The sequence below is a fragment of the Triturus cristatus genome, chromosome 12 (assembly GCF_964204655.1).
Source record: "Triturus cristatus chromosome 12, aTriCri1.1, whole genome shotgun sequence".
Classification (NCBI taxonomy): Eukaryota; Metazoa; Chordata; class Amphibia; order Caudata; family Salamandridae; genus Triturus; species Triturus cristatus.
The window spans coordinates 11,968,821-11,985,000 of NC_140595.1; the positions used below are offsets into that span (position 1 = coordinate 11,968,821).

At 51.7% G+C, this 16,180-nt stretch overlaps 1 protein-coding gene across 2 annotated transcripts in view; it reads right to left on the reverse strand.

Moving 5' to 3' along the window:
- The window catches only part of PALM (paralemmin), a 269,190-nt gene extending 253,253 nt beyond the window's left edge, over positions 1 to 15,937 (reverse strand). For both annotated transcript variants that reach the window (XM_085638546.1, XM_085638545.1), the window contains exon 1: positions 15,755 to 15,937. In XM_085638546.1, coding sequence (XP_085494672.1) covers positions 15,755 to 15,759 — 5 coding nt within the window. In that variant the 5' untranslated portion in view covers positions 15,760 to 15,937. The remainder of the gene's footprint in view (positions 1 to 15,754) is intronic.
- Between the last annotated feature and the right edge of the window lie 243 nt (positions 15,938 to 16,180).

Consider the following 16,180-nt stretch of genomic DNA (forward strand, 5'->3'; position numbering starts at 1 on the left):
GCTACAACACAGCAGCACCCACCGCTACAACACTGCACACACTGCGACAACACAGCAGCACACACTGCTGCAACACAGCGGCACACACTGCTACAACACAGCAGCACACACAACTACAACACAGCAACATCCATTGCAACAAACACAGCAACATCCACTGCAACAAACACAGCAACATCCATTGCAACAAACACAGCAACATCCATTGCAACAAACACAGCAACATCCACTGCTACAGCACAGCAACACCCACACCTATAAGACAGCCACACCCACTGCTACAACACAGCAACACCCACACCTATAAGACAGCCACACCCACTGCTACAACACAGCAACACCCACCCCTATAAGACAGCCACACCCACTGCTACAACACAGCAACACCCACCCCTATAAGACAGCCACACCCACTGATACAACACAGCAACACCCACCCCTACAACACAGCTGTACGATAGACACTCCTGCTTGCAAATGGACGGTGGAAGGATACACCCAAAACAGCGTGTACTTCTGTGGGGCGGAGTCAAAGTCCTCGCTGTATAAATGTGTTGGCATATTCGTAGCAATAGTCCTTGCAGGCAGGCGCACTGTAAAGCCAGAGTTAAATACCCTACAAACATCAAAAGTGAGACATGACCACAACTCACACTGCTAAAAGCTATTATAAACCAGCACAGAACATCTTCCTTTCTGTGACACAAGAGCCCCTAATGCAAACACACAGCAACAACACCCAAGGAGTGGCCATCCAGTGGGATACCTTTCTACAACCACAACAGCACATTCGGATAAAGCCATGCGTAAGCATTACCCTACAAGAACACTACTGAATACACTACTCCCAGCACCATCATGAACAAAGCAAGGCTGCAGGACTTCCAGCTCTCTGATCACTGGCCACAGCAACTGCACACTCAGACCAAGTTATACTCACACCATAGAGCACACCAGACACCTCCCGGGCTCAACAGGCGTACAGCGAGGCTCCGAGCCATGTAGGTGAGTGGGCGCTTGCCACCTCATCACTACTTCCGTCTTGGTTACAGTGCAACACCTGTATCCCCTCACCAAACAGCACACCAACCGCCATGAAACACTCACCTTAAAACTAACACACCCAGAAACACAAAGGAAGGACTGTGTGGTGCGAAGGATACACCCTTGAGTAACACTTCCTCTTCGATCACCGGATGTCTTGAAGTGTTTATCACTGAGGTGTTATCGAACATCTGTACATGTTCTGCTGTGTTCATGTTTACTCCTACGTCGTACCCGCGTCCGTATCGTACAAGGGTGCGATACAGGAGAAATACAGGCACTGAGACAAGGGGAAGAGAAAGTGGTATCGAAAAGGTGTATCCTTTGTGCTAGTAAAACGAACAGACCACCAAAGTAACAAGCATTGGCAAACACCAATAGTTCCGGATTTAATATACCAACCCATGTAAACAAAGACATTCACAAATGTTGTTTACATGCATTGGACATACAAATGCTGTTCACATGCGTTGCACGCACAAATGCTGTTCACATGCGTTGCACGCACAAATGCTGTTCACATGCGTTGCACGCACAAATGCTGCTTACAACATTAAAGCCTGTCCTACTGGCTTTGCCAATACTAAGGAAGAAGTAGCAAAAGAAGTTTCCTGTTTAGATGCAAATAGGAGATAAATAATTGAATATGAGAAAGAGCCTGTTGATTGGCTGCACCTTTCAGTGTGTTCTTCGTGCACTCCAGTGGAAGCACTTCCTAGGAGGTGGAATGATACACCAAGCAGCAATAGCAGGATGCGAGGGAGCAATACTCCTCTGAGTGGGGCCAAAGCTCGTTGAATATTTTTTAAGAATTGATAGCAATAGATCTCGAGGACAGCTGCCCTCTCAAGATAGGCCAAAAAACAGAAATGGTGTAAATATTCAGAAAAGTACGATGAAAGATATGTTTTAGCGATAAAGAGGCCTCGACTGTTGAAATTTATATGGGGTTAAAAAATTCATTAATATTCCTACTTCCTCCTTACACAACGCTGCAACAAGAAGTAGCCTTAAAGACAGTTATGAACAGTTATGGCAGGTTTACAAAAGATTGGTAAGACGAAAAGAGACACAAGATAGATTCTTACATCAGGACGGATCTCATAAACATTATAAAGTCTGCAGATAACATGTCGGTCGTGATAGTCGGGCAAGACCTTACAAACTACAGGGCTGAGGCCAGTAAACAACAGGAGAGTGTAACACAATAACACTAAGGTCAAAGGAAACCCAACAATGAAACAATCAAGAGACACAAACTCCTTCTTCCAGGAAAAGAAGGTGGTTGGTCGATTCACAAGGAATGTCATTTTCTAAAAAGCAACGAATGGAGAATTACAGCTCTCTGTTTGTTACGTAATACACATAGCAAGCAAGGAATGCGCTCCAGAGGGACCCACAGTCTTAGCATAGAAATCAATACTTAAACTGCTCTCAAAAAGATACATAGATGTATTCGTAAAAGACATTTTAACCCATACCAAAGCAGACAGACGTCCATGACTCAATGGATATTTTTAGTAAAGTGGTGAGCCATCTATTTGATGGCTCCAAGCGTTGGAGTTACCAGGCCCCTCAATCAACATGGCCCAAGATGGTGCTCTAAAAGTGGCAAAACTACATCAGCGAGTAAGACCACATAGATTTAGGAGATCATTCATATTACATTTAAGTTCCCTTGGTATTCATGCAGGGTTTGTACGAGGTCACGTTGGAATCCCTATCCTGATGAAGACCCAGCCAAATAGCTAACACGAGGGTCGAAACATGTTGGCTTCGATGGAGGGAGATGATTGAAAGAAACAGGGATAAAACAGCCCAGTGTCCCTGAAAGAATGAAACACCTGATCTTGACCGCCACTGCCCTGAATGATTATCAAGTCAGCAATATGAGCATAATCTATAAATCCAAGAGGAGAGATTTGCCGTCGACACCTTCCTTCGACTGTTTAGAGGCTTTTTTTGCATTTAAAAATCAGCAACTTCAAGTAAATCTAGAATCTGAAAAAAATGACTCGGTGTACCTCCATGATGCCAGTAGACCACTCATGTTACGCAATGTGTTTTATGGTGTAAATAATGTACTATTAGTTATTTCTTCAAATGTTCCTAGAAAAAGAAACCAAGTTTACTCTGTGTGTTCCTGCAAATCATACAATGCGTGAAAATTCCAGCTCCCTTTTCAGTGCCCACGTGTGGGCGGGTATATGTAAGTAAATGTAGACATGTGCTGTAGGTGACAGAGCAGAGGCCAGGCTTGGATTTGGTGACCAGCATGTGATTCAAGCCCAAAGAAGGGGCCGGGCCTCTTCCCTCACACAGCTCACGTCAGGCCTTCTCCATCCGGGCCTTTGCACTCTTCCATTAAATATCCTTCGAGTAAGTGACAATTAAAGACTGTTGTGCTCAAAAACTCACACCTGCAGGTGCACACTAGAGCTGTGTACCCTCCCTCCTGCCAGAGGCCGCCACCGCGCCTCACAAAAACTTCACACTCAGAAATGTGTAACCTTTTTTTTCATTTGTTCTCTTTATACATAAATTCATCGAGTTGCAATAAAACGAAGCAAACCATAATAGAGTATCCGGGTTGCAAAAATCTCTAAAGCAATTAATGAAAAAAATCAATGAATGTGAGACTCCAGAACACGGCCTTGATGGATTCGTAGAGGTTTGAAAGTAATTTTGAATTGTTGTCTTGGAAGAGTGGTAGAAATCCTTCAGGGCCACTCCTTCCACGAAGGACTGGGGGAGGGGTGGGGGCATGGAGCGCACTCGACGGTTTCACCACAAAGATTATTGTTAAATATCTCCGGGCGCGAGAGGAGCGTTGACTCCCCCGGAGAAGCGTCTCCTCCCCTCACCCCCCCCCCCCCTCTCCTGACTCTGGAGTGAAATCTAAAAAACGCCTCCCCGCTTTATTTCCGCCCATCCAGAAGCCCAAATACATTTTCTCTCTCCTGCTCTGGGACACAGCCTGGCGAAGAAAGCCAATTCTTGTGCCCCAAAATGAGTGCTGGTGGACTCCACCTGCCACCACCGGCTCAAATTAAACACTGGGCCTACGAGAGAGGTGGGAGGAAGGAGGGACTCTGAAAGGGGTGTGGCCTATGTAATGAACGCCGTGGCTTAAACATGTCAACTACATTTCTGTGACCCCCATGGTGTGTCACCCGACCGGTAGCTGGGTGTCTCTTTCTGTTATTGCGTCGTGATATATAACACAACAACTGACATGCACCTAAAACCAGCCAGGACTATTGCCTTTGCCAATGGGTGTTAGCTGTTCAAGATAAATGAGTAATAACAATGATTTGAAATAATAATATCGAAAAGATTCTAATTCAGAAGCTGTGAGTCCTCTTCCGCACCCCAGTAGTCTTAACCCCAGAGCTCTGACCCCTGACCCGTTATACACACCTAGAGGTGACTCCGTTCACAGCAAGCGCTATAAAGAGTAATATGGTACACAACACAGATACAGAAGCACGGCATCCTGGAAAAAGCGCACAGGCTGAAGGAACGCAAGTTACATACAACATGGGAAACACAAACAGGAACTCAGTCGCTGGCATGGATCACCTCGTTGTTTTTACAGCCTGAAGCCAACCATGGTTTTCCCATTAAAGTTAATGACATAAATATAGGGCCCGATAGGTACGGGTTTCAATGTCTGTTGAATTACTATGGGTTCCGAGACACAGTGGGACCCGGCCTACTTTAAGCCCTGGAGGGTGGATTTAGGGCACAGAGGCTGACGAGTGAGGAGACAGTTGCCACGGAAACACGTGCGGAGCAGCCACCAACTGTGGAGATGCGCGAGGTTGTAGCATGACAAGATACCCCCCATCCCACCCCCTCCTCTTCTGCATGACCTCCGATTCCACCCCAAGAAATCCTGACTCTACACTCAGGTCTGGAATGAGCCACACCGCCTCACAGCCCCTGCCCGGAAGTAGACCCCCCCCCCCCGATTAATGCTGCTGCTCACTCCAAGGCCTCACCCCATCTTTACATCCACACACATAGTCATGGGCCTGCCGTCCACATCAAAGGTCTATAGAAGAGCTCACCCCTAATAGGGACCCCCAACACCCGAGCAAGCCCAAACCAACCGCCCTCTGTACACCATTCCGCACACCTCCTCCTAGACGGTTGTATGTCATAATATCTTGTTCCAAAATATCACCTGTTAAATATTGTGTCTTAAATAGGTCTGGGCAGAACTTGCGGAGTTTCATTCCATGAAATTTTGGGGAGTTACAAAAAAAATCAGAGATTCCACAAAATTCTGCGAATTGGCAGAAATAGGAGGGAAACAGCATTTACAGTGCAGCCAGAACTACGCAGTGCCATTACAACGCAGGCACTACAAGGAACATGTCGTTACCACGCGTTCCATTACAACGCAAGCCGTTACAACTACTTGCTTTAGGGAACGCAGCGTTGGATTTTAAATCCAACACCTTCCCTACTGTTGCACAGACTGGAGTTGAAATGGTAAAATATACTATTCCAAATTCCAGCGCTTCCCCAAGGCAAGTCGTTCTAACGAATTGCATTGTGATGGAACGCATGGTAACGACGCGTTTTTGTGTTGCCCACGTTGTAAAGGCATACGTTGTACAAGCATGTGTGAATATCTCATACATCCAAAATAGGAATGCTGCACTGCTCGTGCTGTGATTTAGTGCCGGGTGCTCGTTACACGCTGAAAAATAAACACGAACAGCACTACGTGGTGCGCAAGAAGGCGCAGCTTCTCAAGTTGATTTTGCTGTCGCCCGAGTAGGTTTTCTACTCCAGCAGCAGCTTTCGGACCTCAGTCGCAAGATCCCGCGACGTACTGTGTTGGAGAAATATTTGCAGGTGCCCTCCTAGAGACCGAAAATTGCACTGGCGGATGCCGAATCTCGCTCGCCAACTTTCCATTTTCGAGCCACGCTTGAGAAAAAATTCCACCACGCGGCAGTTAGGGGAAGTTGGCTGGAATTACATGTTACAAGCATACAGCAGAGTGGCCAAAATTCCACCAATTCTGCCAGCGGAGCAGAATATATCGAGTAACCCATGTCCTAAAGATCGGTTACAAAAACAAAAATTCCATTGGGTATAGATTTTAAATTATTAACTCCAAAGAATTATCATTATGTAAATTACATATTTATGTCACCATATTCTGGCTATGATATTCTGCAAAACACACAAGAGGATGGATGGAATATTGCACATTGGCAAAACATTCACCCCCAGTCACCGATCTGGGTTTAATCCATCATTATTTTACTCACCACGCCACCCCAGTTCAGACCTGGCCATATGCAAATCAGTCTTGACCCTGTGCCTCATGGGAACAGTCCAGCCCGAACTGCCAAGCCATGTCTTCCCTGGACCAGAATCAAGCATCCTAGGACCGGTTTCGGGGTTTCACCCCTCTTCAGCCAGGATATCTTTAATCCAGTGGCACAGTGAGCCCGGGACCTACGTCTAGGCATACCCAGCGCACTTAGGGCGAGAAAGCAAAAGACACACAACTTATGGACGGAATACAGAACAAATCAAAACATTCTCCCCCAGTCAAGAGATTTGAGTTAAATCCATCATTCTTTTGCTCACCATGCCACCCCAGTTAAGACCTGGGCCTAAATCCATCGTTTTTTTGCTCACCATGCCATTTCAGTTTGAACCCAGCCATATGCAAATCAGTCTTGACCCTGTGCCTCATGGGAACAGTCCAGCCCGAACTGCCAAGCCAGGTCCTCCCTGGACTGGAATCAAGCATCCTAGGACCGGTTTTGGGGTTTCACCCCTCTTCAGCCAGGATAGCTTGACTCCAGTGGTGTAGTGAGCCCGGGACCCACGTGTATTCTGCCACCATACTTTCCAGGCACAGCCAAAGCTGGTGCATTTGTAGTTGGCAAAATTCTCACTTAATGCAACTTTGTTTACCAGACAATCTTTATTAAAAAAAGATTTTATGAGAGAATTTTTTTAAAAAAACAGGATTGTATTTTTTCAGTTTTTCTCCTGCAAACTTATTTTAGCACAGCTTTTCGCTCACTAGGTGCTTTTTGCCCAACTTTGCAAAGTCCTCAGAGATTTTTTTTTTAATCCTCAAGTTAACAGAGAAACAAGCACTGGACATTGAACAGCCCTTCTATGCCCCCATATGTGGTGTCCACAATCGCAGCCCACACCTCCCTTGTGCACTATCCGTAGGAACACACACCCACTGGACACAAGGTTTCGACTGTACCCCCCCCCCCCATGTACAAGCTTAAAATCACCCAGTGCAAAACGGACCCACCAGGGCCGGACCCCTGAACTCATGGGGCGGAAGTCAAGGCCAGTCTTCCTCTACTGTCCGTGATTTATATTTACTTATATCGTTTCACACTATGTCCCGGAAGAGCCTCAGAGCCCTTTACTTAGAAGGAGAATGAACTAGGGGTGGGCAGAGCTTGTGGGGTTACATAAAGATTTTGTGAGATTCCGCGGAGATACATGAGCAGGCAGAAATCCGCACGTTGCGCTGCTCGCAATAACTTTTAGCACCAGGAGCTTGTTCCACGCTGTACGATCAGGGCGCTGCTCCTTTCCGCCACTCGAGTAGATTTTCTGCTAGGGCAGAAGTTTTCTCAACACGAACGGTCGTGACCTGCCGCGACCGCCCGTGTTTAGAACATTTCGCCAGGAGGAGTTCTAGCTCCCGAAAATTGTGGTGGGGGATACAAATTCTCACTCGTGCTCGCCTACTTAATGTTGATGAGCCGCATGTGAGAAAAAACTGCACTACGCAGCGCTTGGTGGAGTTTGGCCGGAACTCAGCGATACTCGGGTAGCGGACAAAACTGTGCGGCCTCCGCCAGTGGACTGGAATTGTCTCCCCACCCCTAGAAAGAAACATTTTTACAAAGCAGTAGAATGAACAATTTTTACAATCTAAACATGGCACAGGCGAGACTCCAATATACAGAGCTAAAGAAAGGGAGAGAGAGTTTCACCTGGTGTCAGTTGTGCTTCTCTACAATCTCTTCCTCGTCTCCCCCAATCACCCCCTTCCACCCTACACTTGAAATCTACTTCAAGAGTAGGCTACTACCTGTTCTGCATCCCGTGTCCTCTATAAGGCAGTTCAGCATCTGTTGTGTGTCCCTTCTATAAATAGCAACAACCACAGCTATCATTGTTACAATAACACACTAAGCACTGCCAAGTGCAGGAAACCAATCTCTACAAGACAGCTGGAATCAGCACTACAGGCTAACGAGATAAACTACTACAGTGAGACAACACACCAACACCAAGTGTTGTATCAATACAATGTACATTGCCACTACACAACAGACCTCACTGCTGCAACACAACCACACTCAATAACACAGCAACATCCAGCATCAGCACAAGTGCTAACAGCTACAGCCACAACACACTAATGGCAAAGCCACTGCTACTATATAACAACAGATGCAGCAACACTCCACTACCCTAATCAACAATACCGCAACACCCCCTTCAACACAAACTTCAACTGCTCTATACAATACACATTGCTAAGTACAGCAACATTCAATGCACTACTCAAGGTATACGGTTACATTGCAGTTACACAGCCACACACTGCCACCACACAGCAACACCCAGTGATGTAACACATCAACACCCACTAGATAACACAGCAACACTCACTGCTACCACACAGCAACACCCAGTGATGTAACACATCAACACCCACTAGATAACACAGCAACACCCACACCTACAACACAGCAGCACTCACTGCTATAATATAGCAGCACCCACCACTACAACACCCACTACTACAACACCCACTACTACAACACCCACTGCTACAACACAGCAGTACCCACTCCAACAATACAGCAACACCCACACCTACAATACAGCAGCACTCACTGCTACAACACAGCAATTCCCACTGTTACAACACCCACTGCTACAACACACACTGTTACAACACCCACTGCTACAACACACACTGCTACAACACCCACTGCTACAACACCCCCGCTACAACACAGCAACACCCACTGCTATAACACAGCAACACCCACTGCTTCAACACAGCAACACCCACTCCAACAACACCCACTCCAACAACACATCAGCACCCACACCTATAATACAGCAGCACTCACTGCTACAACACAGCAGCACCCACCACTACAACACAGCAGCACCCACATCTACAACACAGCAGCACTCACCACTACAACACAGCATCACACACATATAATATAGCAGTAAGTGCTGCTGTATTGTAGCAGCACCCACTGCTACAACACAGCAACTCCCTCTCCAACAACACAGCAACACCCACACCTACAATACAGCAACACTCACTGCTACAACACAGCAATTCCCACTGTTACAACACCCACTGCTACAACACACACTGTTACAACACCCACTGCTACAACACACACTGCTACAACACCCCCGCTACAACACAGCAACACCGACTGCTATAACACACCAACACCCACTAGATAACACAGCAACACTCACTGCTACAACACAGCAACACCCACTCCAACAACACCCACTCCAACAACACATCAGCACCCACGCCTATAATACAGTAGCACTCACTGCTACAACACAGCATCACCCACCACTACAACACAGCAGCACCCACACCTACAACACAGCAGCACTCACCACTACAACACAGCATCACACACACATACAATACAGCAGCACTTACTGCTATATTATAGCAGCACCCACTGCTACAACACAGCAACTCCCTCTCCAACAACACAGCAACACCTACAATACAGTAGCACTCACTGCTCAACACAGCAATTCCCACTGTTACAACACCCACCGCTACAACACAGCAGCATCCACTAGACAAAAAAACAACACCCACTCCAACAACACAACAACACCCACTCCAACAGCACAGCAACACCCACACCTACAATACAGCAGCACTCACTGCTACAACACAGCAGCACCCACCGCTACAATGCCTACCGTAGCAGCACCCACTCCAACAACACAGCAACATTCACTGTTACAGACACAGCAGCACACACTGCTACAACACCACTGTTACAACACAATAACAACTACCGCTAGATCATAGCAACAGTCACTTCTGCAGTACAGCTGCTGCTACAAAACAGTCACTGGGACTCTGGAGTAACAATCACTGATACAACACAGGGGTGGCATGGTGAGCAAAAGAATAATGGATTTAACCCAGATCTCTTGACTTGGGGAGAATGTTTTGATTTGTTCTGCCTTCCGTCCATCAATTGTGTGTCTTTTGCTTTCTCGCCCTAAGTGCGCCGGGTATGCCTAGACGTGGGTCCCGGGCTCACTGTGCCACTGGATTCAAGCTATCCTAGCTGAATTGGGGTGAAACCCCGAAGCCGGTCCCAGGATGCTTGTGTTTGGTCCAGGGAGGACCTGGCTTGGCAGTTTGGGCTGGACTGCTCCCATTGGGCACAGGGTCAAAACTGATTTGCAATGACCAGGTCTAAACTGGGGTGGCAAAGCACTGGCGTAACGAAAATTGAGGGGGCCTCCCTGCATTGTACGAAGAGGGGCCACCTCCAGGCTCAATCAGGAGCTCTCTGGCCAGAGTGCAGTGCCAAGGGGGGCCCCTGGAGCTTGGGGACCCCCCGCACCGCGGGGCCTGCGGGGGCCTGTGTTACGCCCCTGTGGCGAAGCCAGCTAAAGAAGGATGATGGATTCAACAAATATCTCTTGACTGGGGGAGAATGTTTTGATTTGTTCTGCATTCCGTCCATCAATTGTGTGTCTTTTACAACACAGCAGCAGCACGAGTAACTCGCAGTGCGGCAGCGCAGCTGTGCATAATTCTGCCAATCCTAGAGATCAGAAGCCACCGACACATTAATGCAACAATGGAACAACAGTTTCTCTCCTGTTGCAATGCAGCGCCTTGAAGTGTACTCAGGGCAGTGAGCGCTTGCCACAGTCAGCCTCAACATCCATACAGCCTTACAGGGCAGTGGGCACGCCCTACAACAGAAATGTGGTACAGCCCTCTGGGTCCACCCACCAATACACCCACAAGTCATTAAAATCGTCGCACTCACGTGCTGACCACACCACACCTCCACAAAACCCACTGAAACTCCGGTGTACGCAGAAGTGCCGCGAAGCCACACTACGACAGAGTGCGCTATTCAAAGCTAACAAGCGCCATAGCACCACCAGTGACATCATTCCTTCCTTCTCATCCCATCCCCTCCGCCCCGCGGTTATTAATGTGCATTTTGGGAATTGTAGGCGTGCTGACTCCATTCTGAAATAAGCAGGGCACGTCTCAGTGCGAGCGCAAAACCTGTCCTGAGCAACACCCCCCCCCCCACTCGCATGACACACAACCATGGACACATATCTGGGGCTCGCACACATACACACAGCCATGGATACACCCCTGGGGTTCTCACACACAGCCAGGTACACACCCCTAGGGCTCTCACACACAAACATGGACCCACCTCTGGGCCTCTCACACAGCCATGGACACACCCCTGTGACTGTCACACACACAGCCATGAACACACCCCTGGGCCTCTCACACACAGCCATGGACACATCTGGGGCTCCCACACATACACACAACCATGGACACACCCCTGAGGCTCTCACACACAACCAGAAACTCACCCCTGGGGCTCACACACACACAGCCATGGACACACCCCTGGGCCTCTCACACACAGCTATTGACACACCCCTGAACCTCTCACACACCGCCATGGACACATCACTGGGCCTCACACAACCATGGACACACACACCGCCATGGACACACCCCAGGGCCCCTCACACACACAGCCATGGACACACTCCTGAACCTCTCACACACTGCCATGGACACACCCCTGGGCCTCTCACACAACCACCGACACACCCCTGGGGCTCTCACACACATCCATGGACACACCCCTGACCCTCTCACACACACCGCCATGGACACACCCCTGGGCCTCTCATGCACACCGCCATGGACACACCCCTGGGGCTCACACACACACCACCATGGACACACTCCTGGGCCTCTCACACACACCGCCATGGACACACCCCTGGGGCTGTCACACACAGCCATGGACACACCCCTGGGCCTCTCACACACAGCTATGGACACACCCCTGAACCTCTCACACACACCACCATGGACACATCCCTGGGCCTCTCACACAATCATGGACATACCCCTTGGCCTCTCACACACACCGCCATGGACACACCCCAGGGCCCCTCACACACACAGCCATGGACACACTCCTGAACCTCTCACACACCGCCATGGACACACCCCTGGGCCTCTCACACAACCACGGACACACCCCTGGGGCTCTCACACAGCCATGGACACACCCCTGACCCTCTCACACACACCGCCATGGACACACCCCAGGGCCTCTCACACACACCGCCATGGACACACCCCTGACCCTCTCACACACACCGCCATGGACACACCCCTGGGCCTCTCACAATACCATGGACACACCCCTGGGCCTCTCACGCACACCGCCATGGACACACCCCTGGGGCTCACACACACACCAACATGGACACACCCCTGGGCCTCTCACACACACCGCCATGGACACACCCCTGGGGCTGTCACACACAGCCATGGACACACCCCTGGGCCTCTCACACACACAGCCATGGACACACCTCTCTGGGGCTCTCACACACACCGATGGACACACCCCTGGGCCTCTCACACACACCGCCATGGACACACCCCTGGGGCTGTCACACACAGCCATGGATACACCCCTGGGCCTCTCACACACACAGCCATGGACACACCTCTCTGGGGCTCTCACGCACACCGATGGACACGCCCCTGGGCCTCTCACACACACCGCCATGGACACACCCAGGGCCTCTCACACACACAGCAATGGACACACCCCTGGGCCTCTCACACGTGTACACACCCCTGGGCCTCACACACAGCGATGGACACACCACAGGGCCTCTCACACATGTGTACACACCCCTGAACCTCTCACACACACCACCATGGACACACCCCAGGGACTCTCACACACAGCGATGGACACACCCCTGGGCCTCACACACACAGCCATGGACACACCCCTGGGCCTCTCACACACACCGCCATGGACACACCCCAGGGCCTCTCACACACAGCGATGGACACACCCCTGAGCCTCTTACACACAGCGAGGCACACACCCCTGGGCCTCTCACACACACAGCCATGGACACACCCCTGGGCCTCTCACACACACCGCCATGGACACACCCCAGAGCCTCTCACACACAGCGATGGACACACCCCTGAGCCTCTTACACACAGCGAGGCACACACCCCTGGGCATCTCACACACACATCGATCAACACACCCCATGGCCTCTCACACACAGTGATGGGCACACCCCTGGGCCTCTCACACACAGCCATAGACACCCCCCTGGGCCTCCAACACACAACCATGGACGCACCCCTGGGCCTCTCACACACACACACAGCCACGTACACACCCCTGGGGCTCTCACACACACACACAGCCACGTACACACCCCTGGGGCTCTCACACACAGCCATGTACACATCCCTGCAGCTCTCACACACAACCATGGACACACCTCTTGGGGCTTTCACACACACAGCGATGGACACATCCCAGGGTCTCTCACACACAGCCATGGACACACCCCTGAATCTCTCACACACACACCCATGGGGCTCTCACACGCCGCAATCGACACACCCCTGGGCCTCACACACCATGGACACACCCCTGAACCTCTCACACACCATGGACACACCCCTGAACCTCTCACACACCGATGGACACACCCGTGGGGCTCTTATACACCGCCATGGACACACACCTGGGACTCACATACACCGTCATGGACACACCTCTGGGGCTCACACACGCAGCCATGGGCACACCACTGGGCCTCACACACACACCGTCATGGACACACCCCTGGGCCTCACACACACCGTCATGGACACACATCTGGGCCTCTCACACACACAGCCATGGACACACCTCTAGGGCTGTCACACACAACTATGGGCACACCCTTGGGGCTCTCACACACAGCCATGGACACACCTCTGGGGCTCTCACACACCGCCATGGACACACCCCTGGGCCTCACACACACCGTCATGGACACACCCCTGGGCCTCACACACAGCCATGTTCACACCCCTGGGCCTCTCACACTCAGCCATGCACACACCCCTGGGCCTCTCACACACCGTCATGTACACACCCCAAGGCCTCTCACACACAGCCATGGACACACCTCTGGGGCTCACACACAACCATAGACACACTTCTGGGGCTCTCACACACAGCCATGTACACACCCCTGGAGCTCTCACACGCACAGCCATGGACACACCCCTGGGGCTCACACACACAGCCACTTACATACGCACTGGGGCTCGCACGTACACAACCATGTACACACCCATGAGGCACTTACAGAAACCATGTACACACCCATCCATGAACACACAACCCTGGGGCTCTCCCACACAGCCATGCACACAGCTATTGAATTGAACGGCGCATGTACACACCAGTGGATACGACACACAACCAGCTGCACACCGTTGTAAATCAACACACATCCATACATGCGCCCTTGGAAACCATCCACGCGGCCATGTTCACACCCGCGTTATCTCACACACACTGAACATATGCACAGGTTCACATTACACATGTCATTGTACACAGATGCCTGCTGATAACCATCGCCGACAATCTGCTCTTCGTTGTCACGCACGCATGCATACCCCCTCCCCCGAGCACAGAGCCCCCCCCCCCACACACACTAAGTGACCCCCACCCCGGGAGGTATGCGCACACCCCGCATTCCTCCACAGACTGTAAACACCTGTGGGTGGGGGGGGGGCACGGGGTGCACCACGGGGAGGGCCGTGTTGGTACAGCCAGGAGTAAAGGATGCAGGGGTGGGCCGCGGTGAAAGAGGTGGGGGTACAGGGGCCAATGGTGCAAGAGCGGCGGTGCATGGGGTGCTGGAGGAAGGAGGGCGGGAGAAGGTTGTGAGGCGAGAGGTAAGGGAAGACGTGATTTATGAGGCGCGAGGCAGAGCGTGTCTGGGGTGGACCGGATGGGGAGGCAGGAGGTAAAGGGTGCACGGGCAGGGGTAACATGGAGGCACGGGATGGGATGCATGAGGGCCAGGGTCGGAGGCGCCGTGAGGTAGACGATGCTTGAGGGGCACTGGGCAGAGGAGCCGTGGGGACAGGGCGGGGGGGGCGGGGGGTGTAAGGCACAAGGTGCGGGCAGGAGGCTCAGGGTGAGGCGGCTGGGGAGGCGTGGGGACCTGGCATAGAGGCGCAGTCTGAGCGAGGCAGGAGAAACAGGGTGGGGGTGCATAGTGAAGGGGGGACAGGAGTTACAGGGTGGGGGGGGTGCCTGCAGCACAGGGTGGGGGTAGGAGGTACAGGGTGGGGGGTCCATGCTGCACAAGGTAGGGGGGCAGGAGGTACAGGGTGGGGGTGCATGCTGCACAAGGTAGGGGGCAGGAGGTACAGGGTGGGGGTACATGCTGCACAAGGTGGGGGGCACGAAGCAAGGGGTGCAGATGAAGGAGTGAGGCAGGGGGCACGGAGCGGCGGCTGAGGCTGGGGCGCATCGGCAGCGCGCACGTCACTCACTCCATCTCTGCGCTCCCGTCCTCTCCTCCCCTCGCTGCTGCTCTCCCGGGGGTGTCCGGCGGGGTCCGGGGTGTCCGGCCCAGCAGAGCCGAGTGTCGCCTCCTCTAGCCCTGGCAGGGGGCGGCTGTGACAGGGACAGGCGGTGGCTGCTGGCCTCTCAGCATCTCCAGCCGGAGGGATCCTGACAGCGGTGGGGAGAGGGGAGCATCACTGCGGGGAGGGGGGCGGCGCCCTCTGCGGGGAGGAGGCGGAACTGCAGCCTCTGAGATGGAGCATCACTGCCAGAGAAGAACGACAGCGCCCTCTGCGGGGAGGAGAGGGAACTGCAGCCTCTGAGATGGAGCATCACTTCCTAGAGAAGGGAGGCGGCGCCCTCTGCGGGGAGGAGAGGGAACTGCAGCTAGAGCGAAGGAGCATCACTGCCTA